Below are 24,353 nucleotides of genomic sequence, written 5' to 3' on the forward strand. Positions count from 1 at the left end.
TGGCAGATATGGGCACATAATTGCATCGACACTTTCCTGTCCGTTGTGTTGTTATAATGTAAACAATCGGATGCCACAATCCCACAACTTACAATAATCATAATCTGATTATAGGGTGTTGGATACTTTGAACTTGCCTGTTAACGAATTTGAACATAAGATGGTAGTGTCTTCACCAGTGGGTGGGACAATAGAAATCTCTCGAACTTGCCCGAACGTAGAAATTTCTATGGGAGACCTTAAGCTAGTTGCTCACGATCTGCAAGTTATGGCGATAGGAGATATTGACTTAATTTTAGGAATTGATTGGTTGACTGTGAATTTTGCGACGATTCGTTGTAAGGAGAGATAAATATCTCTACAGACTCCGGGAAAGAAACCCACCATATACTACGGAATCTCGATGAACCGGCAAACGTCTATCATCTCTGCACTCCAAGCCACTACGATGTTGAGAAAAGGGTGTCCTGCCTATCTGGTCTATCTACAAGGGGATGAGAAGGAAGAAAGGAAGGTGGAGGATGTCGCCGTGGTACGAGAATTTCCCGACGTCTTCCCTGAAGCTTTGCCTAGACCACCGCCAGATCGACAATTGGAGTTCACAATCGACCTAGCGCCAGGGTCGGCGCCTGTGTCCAAGGCACCATACCGAATAACGCCTAAGGAGTTAGAGGAACTCAAGATACAACTTCAAGAACTTATGGACCTGGGTTTCATTAGACCCAGTGTCTCACCGTGGGGCGCTCCTTTACTTTTTGTGAAAAAGAAGGATGGATCGATGAGAATGTGTATCGATTATAGAGAGCTGAACAAGATGACTCTCAAGAACAGATATCCACTGCCGAGGATAGATGACCTATTCGATCAACTTCGAGGAGCCGGTGTGTTCTCAAAGATGGACTTAAGGTTTGGATACCATCAGTTGAGAGTCCGAAGAGAGGATATACCGAAGACTGTTTTTCGCACGAGGTATGGTCACTATGAGTTTGTGGTAATGCCGTTTGGATTGACTAATGCCCCTGCGGTATTCATGGATTTAATGAATCGAGTGTTTCATCCGTACTTGGATAAGTTCGTTTTGGTATTCATAGATGACGTACTTGTTTACTCGAAGAATGAGAAAGAGCACGAGGAACATCTGCGAATCACTTTGGAAACGTTGAGGAGTGAGAAACTGTACGCCAAATTCAGCAAGTGTGAGTTTTGGCTTAAAGAAGTAAATTTCCTTGGTCACATCGAAGGAATTCGAGTGGATCCCGCTAAGGTTGAGGCGGTACAGCAGTGGAAAGCACCTTCAACACCAAACGAGATTCGGAGTTTCCTAGGCTTGGCAGGATACTACCGAAGGTTTATAGAGGGATTCTCCAATATAGCGAGATCCATGACACAACAACTCAAGAATGGGGTGAAAGTGAATTGGACCCCCGAGTGTGAGGCAAGTTTTCAACTCTTGAAGGAAAAGCTAACTAGTGCACCAATTCTAGTTGTACCAGAGCCTAGAGTGAACTACGTGGTATACACGGACGCTTCGAAGGTGGGACTTGGATGCGTGTTGATGCAAAGCAACAAGGTGATTGCTTACGCATCCCGACAATTGAGGTCACACGAGTTGAACTATCCAACCCATGACTTGGAGTTAGCAGCGGTAGTACACGCTTTAAAGATTTGGAGACATCATCTCTACGGAGTTCGATGCGAGATCTTTACGGACCACAAACGCCTAAAGTATTTCTTCGAGCAGAAAGATTTGAACATGCGGCAACGAAGATGGCTCGAGTTGGTGAAAGACTACGATTGTGGCATCAATTACCACCCCGACAAAGCAAATGTCGTGGTAGATGCTTTGAGCCGGAAGGACCATTCCCAACTGGCTACTTTTCTCACCAAAGAAGGAAGCCTGATTCGCGAGTTTAGTAAGATGCGTTTGGAAGTGGTGAGAGAACCTGAAACAATGGAAGCACGAATCGCCACTTTAGTCGTTGAACCTGATCTAAGGTAAAAACTTATTGAAGCACAACGGATGGATGCGAAATTGGAAGAAATCGTGTAGAAGTGCGAACCGGCGAACCTGGGAATTTTAGTGAAGAAGGTGACAATGCGCTTACTTTCAAAGGAGACTATGCATGCCGGACAACGAGGAGCTCAAAACGAAGTTATGAGTAAAGCACATGAGACTCCTTACACCGTCCACCCAGGAAGTACGAAAATGTATCAAGACTTGAAGAAGTCCTTTTGGTGGAATGGTATGAAGAGGGATATAGCGGCATTTGTAGCGCGCTGCTTAGCCTGCCAACAGGTGAAGGCTCAACATCAACGACCGTACGGAAAGTTGCAACCACTAGAAGTTCCCGAGTGGAAATGGAAGCACATCGCCATGGATTTTGTGACAGCATTGCCAAAGACGCAAAATGGGAATACCGTCATATGGATAATTATTGACCGACTCACCAAGAGTGCACACTTCATACTGATTCCCATAACCTATGGATCAAACAAGCTAGCTCAAATTTATATGAAGGAAATAGTGCGACTGCATGGAGTCCTAGTGACGATCACGTCTGACCGTGACCCGAAGTTCACCTCAAGGTTTTGGATCAGCCTACAACGTGAGCTAGGAACTCGATTGAATTTTAGCACAGCATTTCACCCGCAGACAGACGGGCAATCCGAAAGAACGATCCAAACCCTCGAAGATATGTTGAGAGCTGTGGTGTTAGACCGAGGAGGAAGTTGAGAGTCCGCACTACAACTGATTGAATTCGCCAACAACAACAGTTTCCAGGCAACGATAAACATGGCGCCATATGAAGCCTTGTATGGGAGAAAGTGTAGATCCCCGCTCTACTGGGACGAAGTTGGCGAGAGAAGAGTACTTGGACCCGATGTAGTTGAATAAATGGTCGGAATTGTCCGACAAATTCGTGAAAGGATAAAAGAAGCTCAAGACAGACAGAAGTCATACGCGGATGTACGACGAACCGACTTACAATTTCAAACTGGCGACAAGGTTTTCCTCAAAGTATCCCCGTCGAAGGGGATAACGCGTTTTGGTGTCAAGGGAAAATTAAAATCGCGATTTTATTGGGCCTTATAAAATCCTTGAAGGAGTGGGTCCTGTTGCATACCGTTTGGTGCTACCCCCAAGCTTTGGAAACGTGCACAACGTCTTTCATGTGTCACAATTGCGAAAATACGTGTTTGACCCAAAGCACGTGATTGACTACAAGAAGTCGCTTTGAACCCTGACTTGAGCTACGAGGAGAGACCCCAGATGACTTTAGACCGAAAGGTCCAGAATGTGAGAAATAAACCGGTTGCGTACGTGAAAGTACTTTGGAGAAACCACGGGCACGAAGAAGCCACGTGGGAGATTGAGGATAAGATGATGGAATCGTACCCAGAACTCTTCCCATGAAGGTACCAATTTCGGGACGAAATTTCTTTTAAGAGTGGTAGGATGTAACGCCCCACTTTTTGAACCCTAATTTTCGAACCCTAAGACGATTGCATTTATTTCTTTTAATGTCGTGAATTAAATGACGAATTGCTATGTAATTTATTTGGTGACCTAATCTTGGTTCGTAGTTATGATTTTGGGTTGACGGAGTCAATTTCATTGAATTGATGACATGGCTATTTGAATATTTGATGCGGGGTGAAATATATTGCGGTGAATTGTTATTTTTTTTTCTAAGGGTGAGTGAGATTAAATAGGATCATCAATAATTATCTTGGTCATTTTATTTAGAATCCTCGACCACTATTAAATATTTGAGAGGAATTCTATTTTCTTGGATTTAATTATTTGTTTGGGATAATTATCCAAATTAAATCCAAAGTCCAATTACCTTATTACTTCATGAGAAAAATCGATCCCTATGCTTATTCCAAGGGAGATTTCGAAATTTTTCTAATTATGGGAGGAGGAAATTATTTATTTTTATCCCTTATTTATTTCATTCCATGAGTGAATTGAAATATTCTAGCAAATCTTGTCTTACCTTATTCAATTAAAGATTTGAAATTTATTCCTTGTGGGAGGAACTTAATACACGCCTATTTCCCTATATCTTGGGAGGATTATTATTAATTTTTCTGCTCTGTATTATTTTATTCTACTCCGTGAAATATCAAATTAAATCATTGGCTAATTAAATAGCCTATAATTTTCGAAATCCCCCTTATTCCTCCCCAAGAATTACGTTAATTCCCCCATCAAATCTCCTCCAAATCTTCATGTAATTAATTGGGATTTTATTTCAACTCTTTACATATGAGGGGGAGAAAACCCTAAACCTACAACTACACGCCCCCCCCCTCACATCCCACACGCCACTTTCTCCTCTCCACTCCTCTTCCACTTGTTCTTCTATTCCACTCAAGACCTCTTCATTTTTGCCAAGAATTTGTTGAAGAATCAAGATTCATACTTTGTTTCTACCGATTGTTTCAATCAAGAAAGGTACAATTGAACTTCTTTTCCTCATCCTCTCCATTCAAAAATTGATTTTGATTCCCTCATGCATAATGAGTGTAGGATCGTAGGTCTAAGAAATTAATCAGGTGGGATTAATGATTTCATGAGAAAAGATATGTTTATGCGTTATGGTTGTATATGATTTATCTTGTGGATGATTTATGTTGAATTCTATGTGAATATGTGAGAACACAATTGTGATATCTTGCTGAAGCATGAATATATGTGTTGGGATGAATATTTGGTAAACCCTAATTCGGAATTGAGAAGCCTGAAATCTGTAGTGTTCGGACAGTAGATTCCGATGCGTGTTTGACCGACCAAACGAACTCCTTTTTGTTCGATTCTTTTTTCTGAGTACACTTTAGGCGTCTTCTGTGTTGTGTGAAAATTGCAACCTATTTGGACGAAAGATGAAATTTTAGTAAATTTTTGAAATCGACTGCGCAGTTCTGCCAGAAATTGTTTTCTCGACCAGTGGGTTTCGTTTTTATTTGACCGACCTAAAAAGGTTATTTTGATGTAAAATTTTAACTGGAGGGTATTTGATGTGTTTACTGCATTGTGGTAAAATTTTAGCCCCAACGGAGGTTGCATGAAATTCTTAACGATTTTTACAAAACGCTTACGCTGTGCTGCCAGATTCCTACCACGATCAAATGATCTTGACGATTAAGTTTTGAATGATATACATGATGCATATGTGTTAAGACACCAATTCGATGATGTAGTGATGTGTTGTGCATTGATACTTGCTATGGTGTGTTTCCTCATGTTGACAAAACGAATCGATGGAAAAAGGGGAAAGTTGGGGACATGCATGATTTTGAGTCGGTATTTGGGACTGATTGTGATACTCATAATTCAAAGGTGATAACTCGCGCTCTCAGCGTGACAGCAAGGGAAAGGAGATACTTGAAATCTAAGCAGTCGAGGTGAGCTTTCTTTTAAATAAGGACGATGTCCTAAATATTTTATCGATGGGAATGAAATTGTGTTTATCATGCCTTATTTGATTTTAACGTGCCTATCTGATATGACTTTATGCCATTGTTATCTAAATCGAATTCGGGTCCTCGTAAGGCCGCAAACCCTACTTGGACTAGTGTACACCTATGGTAGACCGTGTGCTAGCGTACGGGCTGGCCGGTCTAGTGACCTGGTTTGCGGCTGCATTCATTGTCATGTATGAGCATATATGGCTAACGTCTATGGGAAAATGACTGATCAGTCGACTTTTACTATGAGAAATGATTTTGAGTGCCTCGGGCCTTTCTAAAGCTAAACCCCGATGGTTACTTATGTATGGCATGATAAATAATACTTTTACTAAAAATGTTTTCGGCAAGAGCCCACTGAGTATCTTTATAGTACTCAGCCCTGCATGTGTTTTCCCTATGTGCAGGTTGAGCGGCGACGAGCGGTTGGCGGTGTTGAGCAAATCAATAAAAAAATGCTATTGTCTTGAAACTCCGGGTGTCGTCGTGTTTTCATACATGACTTCACTCTTCTCTTGGATGCTTCCGCTAAAACGTGATTGTTTTGTCGTTAAGTTGATACTGATATTTTTGGATTCTCATTTTGAATATTGAAACACGTTACGTTTTGAATTATTTTAAGTCATGCCTTTTTGACCTAAAGTATGATAGTCCTTCTTCATTGGATTTCATTGTTAAAGCATCCCCTTTTCTTATACTTAATTGTTCATTAAATACTTTGGTCAAACCTCTTTGATGAAACCTTAGCCTATTTTTCCTTGTTGCATTTAAGTTCGTTTAAGTTTCGATCGCCGCATTTATTATACCCTAGAAGGGCGGTCGTGACATCCACGGTGCAACAATTGCCCATGTGCTCACGAATTGGATTTGAACCAATATGAAGCGACTTTCCTTTTCTTTAGTTGATCGTGAGTGGGTCTGTCGTCTTCCTCATTATAGTCCTCCTAGAAGAATGGTATGGGAAGAATGGTATGGGAGTTTTCCAGCCCCAGTAATTCGTACTTGGAATTATTTGGTGGGATTATTTCTAGATAAGTATTACCCTCCTTGCAATATCCTGGAGCTGAAAGAGAAGCCCTTATATGAAGCTTTAGAATGTTCAAAGCCTTCCTACGCAAGTGCCCTAAAGATAAACACGGAGTTCACAATCTTTTAAAGCCTAGATTTGGCTTGTTTTGATTGCAATGCATGTCAACTATGATATTAACGTTGATTTTTTATGTATTTTGGTTTTTTTATCTTTCTGTTTAGAAATGTCAGAAAAATACTTATAAAAGGTACAAAATGGCTGAAACTAAAGTCCGAACCTAAGGGAAGATTTTAGCGGTCCGCTGACACCAAGTCAGTCCTCTCGCCAAGAGGTCCGACGAGACAAGGTCAGTGGTCCGCCATACCAGCCACGAGAATTCCCAAGAGCATTCAGAGATCCGTTGCGTTTGTGCTATAGATGTGTGTTGTCCTAATTGAAGTGATATGCTCGGTTTTGCACTGTTTTAAATACATTTTTTGTTCTGTTTTGAGTGCCAAAGTTGCATTACATGACCATTATTTGCATATTTTATCTATTTTGGTATTTTGACGTGTTTTGTGAGAAATGTGCAAAATAGAGCCTAAAAAGATAGCAAAAAGTTGAAGATGGAAATCTGAAATATTCGAGATAGCCAGCGGTCCGCAGCGGCTGCCATCGACCGCTGCTCCTGTAGAGGTTCGCTTCTGAAAATTAGAGCTAAAATGAACACGCCCAGATACCGCTTAAACAAATGCAGCTACCGCTGATCGAGAGACAGAAACTACGTGATGATTTGCAGCGACTGCTGAACAAAGTGCAATGGCCGGCTGGGAAAACGTGGCACACAGAAATTGCCCTATTTTATCTCCAAGACTTACCGTACTGTGCTGAAGATTTACCATATTGAGGGATTTGACTTTGAGGCTATAAATACCCCCTCAAGCTTCAAAGTTGAAGATCTGATTCCTCACTCTCATAATTCCATCATCTTCTAACATCATCAGCATTTGTGGAGCTGTGATCAAAGTAAGAGAGGACAAAAAGCTTCAACATCAACCTTCTGGTTTTATGTACTCCATCTGACCCACACAGAGGCCGACCCGACCTACTTGGGGTCATAGGGGTTCCTTGGAACCCACCCATTTGGGGTTTAATCATATATATACGCACGCAAATTAGGTTAATAATTCATTGATTAGCCTAGCTGGTTGACAACCCTAACAAGGAACTATGAGATGCAAGTTCGATTCCTTGAGCTCTGTTTTGGTACTTGTTGATTTTGCATTTTTGGATTTCATCATTTATATTTAGTTCAATTATGTATTTCATTGGATTTTCTAGCTAATTCAGTTATAGTTTTTTTTGTATTTTCTCAAACAAGAATTTATTTTTTCTATCGGCACAAATATTATTGTTGTAAAATTATAAAGTAATGATTTATAATCTAAAATTAAAAATAGTACTCCCTTCTTCCCAAGGTAGTTGAGTCGTATTCCTTTTTCGGTTGTCCCTACGTAGCTGAGTCATTTCCCTTTTTTGGCAAATCTTTTTCTTCTCTCATACTTTACTTTCTTTTACTTTATTATCTCTACTTTTTACCCTCTCAAATCTAACCTTTAACACATCAATTTCTTAAATCGCGTGCCCAAAAGAAAAGCCTCTACTGCCTTGGGACAGAGGGAGTATTTAAGTTTTAGCTCCATCTATCGTATAATATTGGTAAATTTAATGTTAAAGTTAGTGCTCGTTATTTAAAAAATATTATTCGATTATTTCGACGATGACATTAGGGTTGTAAAATGGATATTGGGTATCCACGACGACATTAGGGTTGTAAAATGGATATCGGGTATTGGGTATCCAAACCTGAAAAATCAGTTAATTGGATACCCGATACCCGAATTTTTGGGTTTCAAAATCGGGTTTGGGTATGTGATTTTTGGATTATCGGGTATCGGGTTATACCCGAATTATCCATTTTTTATTTTAAATATTAATAAATTATATATTTATTATGTTATTTAAAAAACTAAATGAACCCCGAATCTTTTCAGTCTTAACTTCAAAATTTGAAAAGTGGAAAAAAAGAAGGTTAGAAAATACTATGCTTCCAATTTAAAGAACCATTATTTTACTTATATGGAGGCAATATACGTATAAACACAAAAAAAAGGAGGAAAATGAATAGCACTTATTAAAATGATAAATCATCAGTGTGATTATTGATAAAGAGGAAAACTAAGTACTCTTAAATTATGGCAAAACTATGTCGTACAATAGCACAAGGTGTTGTGTTTTCGCCCACGGTAGGGGATCCTTCCACGCATGTATGTACCCTAAAAAAGACGTGTACAACGCCTTCCTCCCCTCCCATGCCTCTCTGCTCAGCTCTCGCCTAGCCTCTCCCTCTGTGTCTGATGCCGCCGCGCGCGCTCTCGGCACTGCACCGCCGTTTACCTCTACTGCCCAACCGTCGTTGTCCACCATTGCCGCCCTCTTCCACCACTGCCCAATCGGACATGATACCCGATTTTTCAGGACTGGATACCCAAGTTGGGTATCCGGGTACCCAAAATTATTTTCGGATCGGGTATTAGTTTTTGGGAATTTCGGGATCGAGTACCCGATACCCAATTTGACAGGCCTAGCCGACACTGTCACCGTATGTACCCATACTTTATATTGTTCATTCTCAAAATTACTTCTCTCATTATGCATCTATGTTCGCAGTTCCATAAAGTTCATATTTGGGTTTAGGTAATCGTTGACACTAAAATAATACAACAATTGTTTTTTTAGATTGGAACCCTCAGCATCAAAATTCTAGGTCCGCCACTGGAACCACCAAAAGCAATACACTTCTTTTTTGCATTCATTTTGGAAAAATGACACTCCCTCCGTTCTAATAAAGCGTGATACAAATTATTAATTTCATACATGTGTTCTTATCAGGTTTTCGTGTAGTGTCAAAACTTGTCAAGCTTATTTTAGATTATGTGGCTCTTTATGAACTATTACTCCCTCTGTCCTCCATAAGTAGCCCCGGTTCAATTTTACAACAAATGGTATGTTGATTCACTTTCCACTAACTCATTATTCTCACGTATTCTTATATAACTAATATATAAAAATGTGTTCCACATTCTACAATTTTTTTTCATTCATTTTCCTTTGCATTTCTTAAAAATTGTGTCGAATTTAAATGAGACTTACTATGGCGGATGGGGGAGTATTATTAATACGTTTTGGAAGCGAACGACATTACTTTGGAATTAACAACACCGTCGAAGGTGATACTTGAAATTATATTATGAAAATTTTTGGTTAGTTGTATGGTTAATAATATAGTATTAATTTAACTATGCATGATTCGAAATAATTTAATTAAATATCACGAAGTATTAGTTTGATTATATATAATTCATGACATTGCTCTTCAACGTACGGACAATAATTTGGGTACTCAAATCATAGCTATACTTTTTATTTTTCAAAATACTCAATGTGACATTATCGATTATGTGATGTATTTCTCAATTAGTACACCATTAATTTGTAGAAATTGTTCTTTATAGCCACTTCTTTATTTAAATCTTGATTTTGAAACAAATATTGGACTATCTTAAATATTTATCGCAATTATTATGCATAGAAAACCTCACCAGGTTCGGCTTTTTGCTATTTTTACTAGGTTGTTCCTTACAGAATTTGCCTATTTTGCCATTTTTACCTCTCAGTTTTTTGGAAAACCCAACGTTGCACGTAGTGGTTTGAGTTGGAAAATGTAAAACTAAATTAACTTGGGCCCCACCCAACCACACGAATAAGAATATTTATGAATCAATCAATTGTCAACTAAGAGATGCATTTAATTTTCATACCAAAGTAGGTTCATATATTTATAATAGACAGAGGGAGAACTTCCAAATCACTAAATCAAAGTTTCGCAGACCTCATTAATTTTATTATATTTAGTGGATTTTGTGTCGTTTGTGTACCACTAAACTGATAACTTACTCAATTGAAGGGCTAAAAACTTTTGAGCCATACATGAAATATGTTATGCACGATTTATACATGTTACTGTCTGCTAACAATATATTCTGAATGAAATAACGAAAACATGATCGCGTGTCAACTTAATTATATTATGTTATTGGCAAAGATACATGATAGAATTTGGCTATCAGAGATCCTTTATGGCACGAAATCAACATTTAATTGTTTTTTCAACAAATATTTTAGTTTATATTTATTTAGTTTGTACTATGTACTAATTACAGTGTCTAATGTATATACTGATATAAGCTTGCTTGTATTTGGTACTAGTTTTTTATTATGTTTTTAATATATGGGGATTGAGTTTTTAATACTCTATTCCTTCCACAATAGTTGGATACGGATTTTAATGTATAATTGGTAAAGTGAGAGAAGTAAAAAATAATAATTAAACTATTGTTAGCGAATAATGGATCTCACTGATAAAAGAGTTTCTAAATTTAGAAAGTGCATATTTTTATAGGACGGGATTGTATTGCAGGCTGTGTCGATTCAATTGCATGGTTGTGCTCAAGTATGGATCAGTATAAAGATTAAACACGGATCAACATACAACGCAATATAGATCATTATACAAATCTTTTATTCGCATGCTAATTTCACGAGATTTAGGAGAGAGAATAAAATTATGTGTGCACTAAAATCCCTCCGCATGAATCAGTATGTAATAAAATTCAACCATCCGCCTCTTAGATCCAATGGCTATGATTAGTAGTTAGCATACGTGAGGTGGTCAGCACCATAACACGCCTATAAAATTTTATTCAGTAGTTAATTCGCTTTATTTTGCATTTTTCTTACTCAAAAATGCAACTTTTGAGATTTAACATTTGATTGCATACAATTATATCTTCACAAATCATTAAGGAAATCAATCTTTCTCCTAATATGATTCATACTTTTAAATTTTGCATAACTTTTTATATTTAAATTAGTTTTTTTACAAAAAAATATTTCAAAATAATAATTTGATGAGAATTCTGACAAAATCCTAATTGATGATATTCTATCGAAAGTTTAAATAATGATTTGGTGAATGAGGAATTCTTTTTATTATATGATTGGTGCTATTATATTTCTTAATAATATGAGATTTTGATAAAGGAAAATGATGTAAATTTTCAAAAATTATCACCATTATTATTACCCATATGATGATGTGCGAGCTTTTTTACACCGATATTCATTAAACATAATCTATGCCATCTATATTGTGATACATTATTTATATTATTTCTTAGGTATGCAATCGAAAATAGTGTTTTAATTTAATACGACCTACTGTATAATATAATGTAATACTATCTCATAGTACAAAAATTACAATAACAATAACGATACAATACTTAAATATTCGATACATTAAACCTAACTAGTGTGTCCTAAATTAATCTAAATTTTGAAATATATGTTCGTGTAAGACACGTTGTATTTAATAAAACATAGAAGAACCACATAAATATATGACCATAAAAGCTATAGCACATTGATCATACAATTCATGGGCATAAATTATCATAATTATTTGATAGATATTTTCATAATGGAAAATTGTCCCATGCTAAATTCATATGCTTTAGTAAGTTATATTTTGGTAAGTAATTAGTGATTGATGTTAATTGCAAAAGTTAGGTGTATCAACTAGAAATAGACAACTGAAAACGAAACTACGATTTAATGTGACTCACAAGAAAAATAAAAAAACTAGTACAACTGTAATACTATCATTTAATAATATTTAAAAATAAAATTAAATAGGAACGCCTCATAAATACATATCTTCTATTTGTAATAATTGTTCCCTAATTGATAGCATGAAAACATACAAATATTATATTTCACATCAACATTTAAAAATATGATCAGTTGCAATTAATTTGGTTTGTTATGTTTAAACATAAACCTTGCCCAAATCCTTGGCCATGTTTCTAAGCTGAAACTTCTGAACTTTTCCAGTGGAAGTCTTGGGCAGCTCCGGCTGGAAGACGACGGTTCTCGGCACCATGTACAGCGGCAGCCTTGCCTTGCAGAATTCCCTGATCTCCTTCTCCGTGGGCTTTTCAGCCGCGCCCTCCTTGAAGCTCACAAATGCGCACGGCGTCTCCCCCCAAAAGGCGTCGGGACGGGCCACAACGGCGGCCTCGTTGATGGCCGGGTGGGCGTAGAGGACGGCCTCGACCTCGACGCTGCTGAGATTCTCACCACCGCAGATGATCACATCCTTGGACCTGTCCTTGACCTCCAGGTAGCCGTCGGGGTGCATGACCCCGACGTCTCCCGTGTAGAACCAGCCATTGTCTCTCATGCTCTTCTTGGTCCCCTCTTGGTCTTTCAGGTATCCTAGCATGACGCTCCCGCCGCGTAGCACGATCTCCCCCATTGTAACCCCGTCCCTCGCCACGCTCTTCCCTGTGTCCGCCTCCACGACGTCCATTTCTCCGAACGCCACAGTCCTCACTCCTTGCCTTGCCTTCAGCTTTGCCCTCTCCGTCCCTGCCATTTCTTACCATTATACTCTTGGCCAAATAAATAAAAAGCGAATATAACAGTATCACCCATAAGTGTAAATACATAACTGAAAGTCTTAAACTACTCCCTCCGTCTCCATATCCATATATGTTGGTAACCTTTTTTCTTCTTCTCTTTTACTTTATCATTTATGGTCCCACCACCCACTACACAATTTCAACCACTTTTTATCCCTCTCTCTTACTTTACCAATTACACATTAGAACCTGTGTCAACTGTAGAAATCATGGTAATAAATATGCCCGGTCAATGGATTTTGACCACATAATAAATGTGACGAGACATTTAATTTTGTAAAATTAAATGACATAGCGTCGATCTACATTTTACGTAGATAAATGTAGTATATTCACTTTCTCAAATCCGATTACCGGTGAGTGAGAAATAGTGGATTAAAGTTGGGCATAATTAGCTTTTAATTAAAGCTTGGAGTTGGAGCTTAGGGAATAATTAACTAGTGTTAATTATCCCACATTGGAGGATTAACACATCTTTTAATGTGTATAAATTAAGTGACTTTATGTTACTTAATAATTATAGTGGACCAAGATGGGTGAAAGAGCCCACACGCGCGCACACGCGCGCGCCGCCGCCCGCCCGCCCGAGCCCGAGCCCGAGCCCGTGCCCGTGCTCGTGCTCGCGGGCCTCGGGCCCGAGCCCGATCCCGATCCCGATCTCGATCTCGATCTCGATACCACTGCATTAGGAGACACACATACAAGCATTCTGCATCATAAGCTCTCTCCCTCTCTCTGCATTGTCTTTCTGTCGAAGCTCTGCTCTCTCCTCCATCCCGTTCGCCGGAGCTCTACTGCATTGCGGTGCTGCATCAATAGAGACGTAGCCGTTTTACCTTTGGGGACGACACGCCAAACCGAAGAGCACTACCGGGGCGTATCTCGTCTTGCGGGAAGAGGCCTCCTCGACTCGGCTAAACTTAGTTCACGGTTACCGTTTCGAATTCTGTAATTTTCTTTGTAGTTCAGTTTCATCTTCTGTATTTCTTCTTTTGGGTTGTATTACGCCCGGTTTTGTTATCTCTTGTAATCCCCAGAAACCAACAATCGCAAGACGAGATAACTTGCCTTTGAAGGGATTTGGACCTTTTAAACTGAACTTAATAATTTCGAAACTTAAAACAGATTTGCTGGAGATGTCGACGGAATCTAACACCATTGCTGCCGCCACCACCGCCGCCATTCCTTCCACCATGGCGACCACTGGACCGGTCAATACGTCGTCAATTCCGACGATGATGCCCACTCCCGGGCGCTATCCCTCTTCATCAACAACCCCTTGGGAGTTCGTTAACCCCCTTGGGCTCACTGGTGGATCCACCTCGAGTGGATCGGTTGGTTCCACTTTTAGTGGTTCCTTCGGATCCTTTAATGGATCGAGTGTTGGGGCCTTCGGGCCTCACACGAATGCTGGGGCCTTCGGGTCTCATGCGAGTGCTAGTCCCTTCGGGGATAGTACGTTCATGGCGGGCTCTATGCCTAACATGAATTGTGGGGGCCCTATGCCCAACCATGTTGTTGGCTCCTTCGGGGGCAACGGAATTGGTTCCTTCCAAGGACCAACTGCGGCACCTTTGGCATCAAGAATGATGCCACCTGCCGAGAAACCACCCAAGTTTGGAGGATCAGACTTCAAGAGGTGGTATCAAAAGATGTTGTTCTAATTGACAACATTGGGCGTCGCCAACTTCCTCACGGAGAACGAGCCGCCCGCGCCAAGCGACCAAGAGACTAGGCTCGAAGTCATGGCAGACTATGAAGCTTGGAGGAAAGGAGATTATCTTTGTAAAAATTTCATTCTAAGTGCATTAGATGATAGTTTGTACAATGTATACTCCAATGTAACCACATCTAAACAAATGTGGGAAAGCCTAGAAAAGAAATATAGCATAGATAATGCTGCAGGGACAGAACAGGTCGTAGCGTCCATGTTTATGGACTACAAAATGGTCGACTCTCGACCCATCATGGAGCACGTCCAAGAGCTCCAAATGATCATCCACTCATTAGTGGCTGAAGGGATGACCTTGCCCGATAAGTTCCTAAGGTGCACGATCATTGACAAACTCCCTCCAAGTTGGAAGGACTTCAAGAGTTATCTCAAGCACAAGCGAAAGCAGATGACCTTTGAAGACTTGATCGTGAAGTTGCGCATTGAGGCAGATGTGCGCAAAAGCGACCAAAAGGCTAAGGGATTCACCCCAAATGAAGCCAAAGCCAACCTGTTGGAGCGGGGCGGTCCCTCCAACAAACGCCCTCGCCTAAACCGTCCAAACGACAAAGGGAAGGGAAAGCAACCTTCAAAGAAGTTTGAAGGCGACTGCTACAAGTGTGGCAAACCAGACCACTTTGCTAAAGACTGCCGCAGCAAGAAGAAGAAGCCGGCTGCCCACGTCGTTGAGAAGAAGTTCAAGGACTGGGATGAAAACGACCTCATTGCTGTGGTCACTGAAGAGGTCAACCTTGTTAACAACAACAAGGGTGGCTGGTATATTGATACCGGCGCTACTGCACACGTCTGCCCAGATAGAAGTATGTTCTCCACCTACAACAACGTTGAAGGGAGAAAGATAAACATGGGGAATCAAGCCTCTTCTGAAATCCTCGGAGTTGGTGATGTAATCCTCAAGATGACGTTTGGCGTCTCAATCACCTTGAAGGATGCGCTGCATGTTCCGGACATCCGGAAGAACCTAGTTTCAGGATCAATACTAGTGAATAAGAGTTTTAAACTTGTATTTGAATCCGATAGGTTTGCATTGTATAAGTTTGGGAAGTCCCTCGGAAAAGGTTATGTAACCGATGGACTTTTCAAGCTTAGTGTAGCAACACTGCGTGTTCCAAAGCCATTGGCTAATAAGAATAAAGCATCTACTTCCTCTTATTTGACCGAGTCTTCAAATTTGTGGCATTGTAGATTGGGACATGTAAATTCAAAAGCCATTAAAAGATTAGTAAATTTAGATTTACTAAAGGCTAATGAAGTGGATAATCAAGATAAATGTGAAATTTGTCTTGAAGCAAAAATGACTAAGTTGCCGTTTCATTCGGTTGAACGAAGCACAAAACCCCTTGAATTAATTCACACGGATGTATGTAATTTAAAGATGGTGCAAACAAGAGGTGGTAAAAAGTACTTTATTACTTTCATAGATGATTGCACAAGATATTGCTACATTTATCTTTTAAGAAGTAAAGATGAAGCAATAGAGGCGTTCAAAAATTATAAGAACGAAGTTGAGAATCAACTTGGTTGTAAAATCAAAATGATTCGAAGCGATAGAGGAGGAGAATATGTAGCCCCGTTTGGGAGTTATGCAACGCAAGTGGTATAATTCATCAAACAACTGCTCCATATTCACCACAATCTAATGGTGTTGCAGAACGCAAAAATCGTACTCTAAAAGAGATGATGAATGCACTGCTTCTAACTTCAGGATTACCACATAACATGTGGGGGCAAGCTGTTTTGACAGCTAACTATATCTTGAATAAAATCCATCTCAAAGGAAAAGATGCTACTCCTTATGAGTTGTGGAAGGGAATGAAGCCATCCTACAAATACCTCAAAGTGTGGGGGTGTTTGGCTAAGGTGATGGTTCCTCCGCCCAAAGAAGTTACAATCGGACCTAAAACGGTTGATTGTATCTTCATTGGATATGCACTTAACAGTAGTGCATATCGATTTGTTGTTCACAAGTCTGAAATATCGACTATAACAGTAGGGACAACAATTGAGTCAAGGAATGCCGTATTTCTCGAAAATACTTTTCCTTGCAAAGACAAAGAAAAAGTCGTAACCAATTCTGAGACAAGAGTTGAAGAAGAAGTCACTAGTTCTAAACCAGTGGAAGAAGAAGCCACTAGTTCTAAATCAGCGGATGAGGAACCTAAATCGCGCAAGCGTGCAAGGCCCGATCCGAATGATACAGTACTAAGATGTGGTAATAGGGTCAGAACACCAAAAACATTTGGTCCTGACTACATTGCTTTTATGTTAGATGAAGAACCGACATCTATAAAAGTAGCCTTCGATGGCCCAGACGGGTTGCATTGGAAAGAAGCTGTTCAAAGCGAAATTGATTCAATTTTGCTAAACCACACGTGGGTGTTGGTTGATCTACCTGAAGGTGCGAAACCTCTAGGTTGTAAATGGGTACTTAAAAGAAAATTTAAGGCCGATGGAACAGTGGATAAGTATAAAGCCCGACTAGTAGTAAAGGGTTTTAAACAAAAGGAAGGATATGACTTCTTCGATACCTATTCACCTGTAACAAGGATTACATCTATCCGGGTGCTTCTCGCTATTGCTGCATTGCACAATCTTGAGATTCATCAAATGGATGTAAAGACCGCGTTTCTGAATGGTGAACTAGAAGACGAAATCTATATGGAACAACCCGAAGGGTTTGTAGTACCTGGACAAGAGAAAAATGTATGCAAGCTCGTAAAGTCCCTATATGGATTGAAACAAGCACCATTGCAATGGCACTTGAAGTTTGATAATGTGATGTTATCAAATGGGTTTAAAATCAACGAGTGCGACAAATGTGTCTACATCAAGAGCACTAATAACGGTCATGTTATAGTGTGTCTCTACGTTGATGATATGTTAATCTTGGGTAGCAACACTCAAGTAATTAACGATACAAAGGCCATGTTAAAGAGAAACTTTGACATGAAAGACATGGGTCTAGCCGATGTAATTCTTGGAATGAAGATTCTAAGAACGAATGATGGAATCATCTTAACACAATCACATTATGTTGAGAAGATATTGAATAAATTCAAAGCCTATGATGGCGCGCCGGTTAAGACTCCAATTGAACTCGACGTTCACTTGAGCAAGAACAAAGGCGAGCCCGTTGCACAAGAAGAGTATGCACGGGTCATTGGGTGCATTATGTACTTGACTAATTGCACTCGACCTGACATTGCTTGTGCCGTGAACAAGTTAAGTCGTTACACGAGCAATCCAAGCAAAGAGCATTGGAGAGCTCTTGTGAGGGTTTTGAGATATTTAAAACATACTCAAAATCTTGGGCTACACTTCTCGAGATACCCCCCGGTACTTGAAGGGTACTGTGATGCCAATTGGATATCCGATAATAGAGACTCACTTTCAACAAGTGGATACGTCTTTACTATTGGGGGTAGTGCTGTATCGTGGAAATCCACAAAACAGACATGTATAGCCCGATCAACAATGGAATCGGAGTTCATTGCCTTAGATAAGACGGGTGAGGAAGCTGAGTGGCTTAAGAACTTCCTTGAAGATATTCCATGTTGGTCTAAGCCAGTGCCACCAGTGCTAATCCACTGCGATAGCCAAGCGGCTATTGGAAGGGCAAACTATGGTTTCTATAACGGTAAGTCTCGACATATACGTCGACGACATAACACCGTGAGACATTTGATCACAACTGGCGTGATTACAATTGACTATGTGAAGTCAATAGATAATCTAGCGGATCCGCTAACCAAAGGGTTAAACCGTGATTAAATGAATAAGTTGCTAGAGGGAATGAGTTTGAAATCCACAAACTAAAGAATTATCATAGTGTTAACCCAACCATGATGACTGGAGATCCCAAGAACTTGGTTCAAAGGAACAACTAAGCTATGAGAGTTCATGAGAAACACTCAACTATATCTATTCCCTAGAGAGCAATAGAGTGTTGGAGAACTTGCCTAGTGGTAAAGGCTAAGTCTATGACTTCTAATGGTTCTTATGAATCTCAAAGAGATGGAGTTCTCAAAGAAACCAAGTATGGCAAGGTACTTGACTAAGAATCACCAAAGTAAGTGTGAAGTGTGGTCGCTTCATAAAACACACTTATGAATCCAAAGTGGTGTCCAAGACCGCAATGGACACAAAACGTGAGAACGGATGAGGTTAAGGTGTTTAAGCGTTAACACCATTGTCTCGGTGCACGCCGTGGGGGATTAGTTCAAAGCATCGCGCTACTAAGCCGCCTGTGTATCCGATGGTGTCGACTATGGAAGGTTCAAGGCCAACAACTACCTATCCTTATGCTTATATACCTCTCGAGGGTTGAGCTTGTGTCTGCATGCATATGCATTCGGCTATTTCCACTCATGTGAGGGATTGTAGAAATCATGGTAATAAATATGCCCGGTCAATGGATTTTGACCACATAATAAATGTGACGAGACATTTAATTTTGTGAAATTAAATGACATAGCGTCGATCTACATTTTACGTAGATAAATGTAGTATATTCACTTTCTCAAATCCGATTTCCGGTGAGTGAGAAATAGTGGATTAAAGTTGGGCATAATTAGCTTTTAATTAAAGCTTGGAGTTAGAGCTTAGGGAATAATTAACTAGTGTTAATTATCCCACATTGGAGGATTAACACATCTTTTAATGTGTATAAATTAAGTGACTTTATGTTACTTAATAATTATAGTGGACCAAGATGGGTGAAAGAGCCCACACGCGCGCCGCCGCCGCCGCCCGCCCGAGCCCGAGCCCGAGCCCGTGCCCGTGCTCGTGCTCGTGCTCATGCTCGTGCTCGCAGTCGCGGTCGCGGTCACGGTCGCAGGCCGCGGGCCTCGGGCCTCGGGCCCGATCCCGATCCCTATCCCAATCTCGATCTCGATCTCGATCTTGATCTTGATCTTGGACTTGGATCTTGGCAATTGGTCTTTGGGCTTGGTGCTTGGCCCAAACTATTCTTTTTAGACCACCGCCGAGTCAGCAATCCAAGTGGCTTGACACGTCGTCAAGCGAGGCACAGTCACGGCTGCCACGTGAGAAATCCACACGCTCCACACACGGATGGCACACTCCAGCCACACGCCTGTAACCGACGTCGGTTACGAATTGCCATGATGAGCCTTCAATGGCTGGTTGACCCTGCATGGTGGCTTGGCCTATAAATAGGCTAGCCAAACCACTGCATTAGGAGACACACATACAAGCATTCTGCATCATAAGCTCTCTCCCTCTCTCTGCATTGTCTTTCTGTCGAAGCTCTGCTCTCTCCTCCATCCCATTCGCCGGAGCTCTACAGCATTGCGGTGCTGCATCAATAGAGACGTAGCCGTTTTACCTTTAGGGACGACACGCCAAACCGAAGAGCACTACCGGGGCGTATCTCGTCTTGCGGGAAGAGGCCTCCTCGACTCGGCTAAACTTAGTTCACGGTTACCGTTTCGAATTCTGTAATTTTCTTTGTAGTTCAGTTTCATCTTCTGTATTTCTTCTTTTGGGTTGTATTACACCCGGTTTTGTTATCTCTTGTAATCCCCAGAAACCAACATCAACCCTAAATGGCCTATTAATATGGGACGGAGGGAGTACTATCTAAGTTTCATTGACTACTGTTCCTAATATCAACTTGTTTTTTATGATGGACGTGGTATTAGAGCGAGTCGCTGAGTGTTGATCAAAATTAACTTATCTACCATTATATCTATACTAAAGCTAAAATCTTGACTCCAATAATATTATACTCCCCAGTCCCATAAAAATAGGCTAATTAAGGTGATATGGATTTTAATTCACAATAGGTAAAGTAAGAGACGCAGAAAAAGTAGTTAAAATAATGTAGTGGATCGAGGTGCCCATACATGATAAATTAAAAGAGAATGAGAAAAAAATTTCATATATAGATATGACTCATTTCTATAGAACGGGAAAAAAAGGAAATTCAATCTATTTCTATCGGACAGATCGAATAGTATACTATATTGGTATAAAAAAACTGAAACCTTTGTATAAGTATAGTAGACTAATACTACTAATACTAATTGATTGAAACCATTGTATAAGTAACGTAGACTCCTCCTCCTAATATTAATTGGTTTTAGAAAGGAACTCTATCAATTTCTAACGTATATAAATTTAATCACGAGTATACTACTATTATGAAATGTTGCACCTACCACTTAATTGAGCCCAGTCCTTTTTCCACGCGCAGCTCACCACCAAACCCCCAGTCTCCGTCAGACCATACCCGTGGCTGACAATGAACCCCAGCGCCTCTGCCCGCCCCAGCACCACCGGCGGAGGCGGCGCTCCGGCTGTCATAATGTGGACGGCCGACTTCAACGGCTTTGTCCTCGGATGGTTCGTGAGCATGCTGAGCACAACTGGTGCGCCGCACATGTGCGTCACTCCGTACTTGTCAATGGCCTCGTACACGGAGGGCGCGTCAACGCGGCGGAGGCAAACGTTGACGCCCCCAACCGCGGCCATGCCCCACGCGTAGCTCCACCCGTTGGCGTGGAACATCGGCAGCGTCCACAGGTAGACCGGCTGCTTGGGCACGGACCAGTCAAGCAGCGAGTCCACCGACATCAAGAAGGCGCCACGGTGGCAGTGCACCACTCCTTTTGGCGAGGAGGTGGTCCCCGATGTGTAGTTGAGGGTGATCGGGTCCCACTCGCTCAGCGGCATCAGCCACTTGAAATCCTCGTCCCCGCCCTCCACCATGTTCTCGTAGTCGATGCAGCAGTCCACGGAGCAGCTCTCGCAGGCGTCGTCGCCTACGACGACTAAGGTCGGGCGGTGGAGATGCGGAGGGAGGAGCGAGACGGCCTCGTGGACGAGGGACTCGGACTGGCAGTCGGCGAAGATGAGCTTGGAGCCGCTGTGCTGGAGCAAATTGGCGATGGCGTTGGCGTCGAGGCGGAGGTTGATCGTGTTCAGGATGGTGCCGGCCATGGGGACGGCAAAGTGTAGCTCGGACATGGCAGGAATGTTTGGCGCGACGACCGAGACAACGTCGCCTCGCTTGATGCCGAGGGCGGCGATGGACGAGGCCAGCTTCAGGCACCTCCTATACATCTCGGACCACGTGCGGACCGTGTCGTTGTATAGAATGGCGGGGCAATCGCCATACACGACCGCGGCTCGTTCGAGATAGTTTATTGGTGTGAGAGGGGTTGCATTTGCTGCTCTTCGAGGTTGTACCTTTGTCTCTGGAGGCATCACTGCTGCGGGTGATGCCTTGTTGGAGACGGGGTATGAGAGCGAAGCTCTGATGATGGTTCTGTTTAGGGGTGGGTAGGTACGGTATACCTTACACCTCTGCTTCTGCCATTGCAAAGCTGGGTTATGCTGGAAGAGGGAGGAGAAGGAAGAAGAGATTGAGGTGTATTGAGTGTGTGAGAGAGTCTTCATGATTGAATGTGATTTTCTGTTTTGGACAACAACTGCATCTGCATACAGTTTATTAATAGCGAGGCAGACTATGTGAAGGGTAGAAATGTAAATTCCTAGCATGTATGGAATTGAATATGCTCTACCTGCCCACACTACTACAACCAAAACAAATTACCAAAATTAAATACTGGTGAATATGACATCTGGTAAATAGGAGTACTAATTTGGGAATCGAAATTTTGTTTTTTAGCCACAAATTTATATATGAAATATGGGACTAATTAAAATGACTCTGTGCCCTTTATTTGTGAAAAGGACAATGATCTAAAAACACCCTTAATTGAGATATTACATGTTGCAGACAAGCATACAACTTTTATTGTTATGTTTGGGACAAAACTCGGTATTTTTGAGGTAGTTACGTTTCTCTAACAATCTTAAGAGTGTTTATGAATATAAAGAAAAATCAAATAAGAATGAATGGAATATAATCCCAAGGCCGATGGGGTGGGGGCTATTAATAAAATGATGGCACAATGTATCCTCTAGCAACTCTCACATGATCAAATTTAATTGGGATCCTCAAGTGGAAAAGTTGGACCGTAGAACCTTATACATCATATACACTTCTTAATCTGCTTACATGTGTCTCATACTTGAATAATCGAAAAATGATTTATAGGTGTAACTTTTAAAAATCGGATCGGTAAGTGAATTGATGAAGCTACTAATTCACGATTCACAAAATACTTAGCAAATACTCCCTCCGTTCCACTCAAGATGACCACATTCTTGAGTGACATGAGATTTTAGGATGTGTTGTTAGGTGGAATAAAGTAGAGAGCAAAAAGGTAGTTGAATATATTAATGAGCAGCGAGGAGGTTGAATGTGACCATCTTGATTAGGACAAACAAAAAAGGAAATGTGGTCATCTTGAATGAGACGGAGGGAGTATATATAGATGTCGAACTAATTAATAAAATCGAACCAAAGACCTCAATCATCCAATTTTATAATATAGTGGATAAAATAAATCAATCAAATCGTTATTTTTTAATCATAAAAATCACTGGAAGCGTGGTATTGGAAGTGTCAATTTGCAACAATTATTTACTTTCTAAAATCATACTACAACTTAATTATGGAATGAGAATTTCATAATATGCATCTGAATCCATCGTGAATTACCGGCGATCGTTTCTCAATTATTATCTTGTATAACACTACCTTCCCTCAATGGCGAATTCAACTACTCTCACACATACAACCGATTCTCCTACAACACCAATGGAGAATATAACCAACCCAAACCCAAACCCAAACCCAACGATTCTCGATGAACAACAACTGCTGATATAAAATGACGAACATCATGGAACAATAATGGATGAGCTATAGTCTCTAGTCAGCTCGTTGTTTGATTCTGATTCAGATTCAGAATCATCCCAAGAAGAAGATGAAGATTAACTAACTCTCAATTATCTTATGTAATTTGCGTATGTAATGAATTGTAATTGTTGTTAACATCAAATAATTTGAATGAATAATTAGTTTGAGGATAAGGTTTAGCAGTAATTGTATTAAATTGTGTACATATTTAACTTCAATACTTATTAAACTAAACTGTTTTTAATGAATAATGTGCATATAATTGTCTCCCTTATCTGTTTGGAATAATGATAGTGAACTTATCGTTCAGTGATTTGTATTAGTAATGAACTGTATTTCAAATACAATGAACCTTTTCGTTTGTGTTATAATAGTATTACTTTCTCATATTAGTGTTATACACACCTACTTGTCTTCCCGAGGAGAAAAAAATCAGCAGTCAAAACCTACCGCATGATTTTTCGCAATCTTAATGAAGCTACAAAGTTCTATTATAAGTATGTATATATATGAACCTCCACACTATTTCTCCCTCTATAAACCAATTTAAAATATATGCATGTACGTTCCTAATCATTTGAAAATGATAAGTATGAAAAGAAGAAATTGTGGATGGACAAAAATGTCCATCTCATTTTTGGGGATATTTTTCGGTGAAAATATTAAAAAAGGATCGTCAATGAAATAAACTCTTAGTTCAGGGATTACTGGTAGTATTTTTAAAATCCAGGGACTGCT

At 40.4% G+C, this 24,353-nt stretch overlaps 1 protein-coding gene across 1 annotated transcript; it reads right to left on the reverse strand.

Annotated features, from left to right (window-relative positions):
* Nucleotides 1–12,353: 12,353 nt before the first annotated feature.
* LOC121759994 (2-methylpropanoate--CoA ligase CCL4-like) lies at nt 12,354–22,255 on the reverse strand. The gene is made up of 2 exons (XM_042155593.1): nt 21,004–22,255; nt 12,354–13,036 (listed from the first exon to the last, which is right to left on the reverse strand). Exons 1-2 carry the CDS (start codon nt 22,241–22,243, stop codon nt 12,435–12,437), a joined length of 1,842 nt encoding a protein of 613 aa, XP_042011527.1. The 5' UTR covers nt 22,244–22,255; the 3' UTR covers nt 12,354–12,434.
* Between the last annotated feature and the right edge of the window lie 2,098 nt (nt 22,256–24,353).

This window comes from Salvia splendens, chromosome 13, assembly GCF_004379255.2.
Source record: "Salvia splendens isolate huo1 chromosome 13, SspV2, whole genome shotgun sequence".
Lineage (NCBI taxonomy): Eukaryota > Viridiplantae > Streptophyta > Magnoliopsida > Lamiales > Lamiaceae > Salvia > Salvia splendens.

Coding starts and splice junctions, on each gene's coding strand:
- LOC121759994 (XM_042155593.1), bottom strand. CDS start 22,243: ATGAAGACTCTCTCACACACTCAATACACCTCAATCTCTTCTTCCTTC. Junction 13,037..21,003: donor GGACTGGGCTCAATTAAGTG/GTAGGTGCAACA, acceptor AAGAAATGGCAG/GGACGGAGAGGGCAAAGCTG.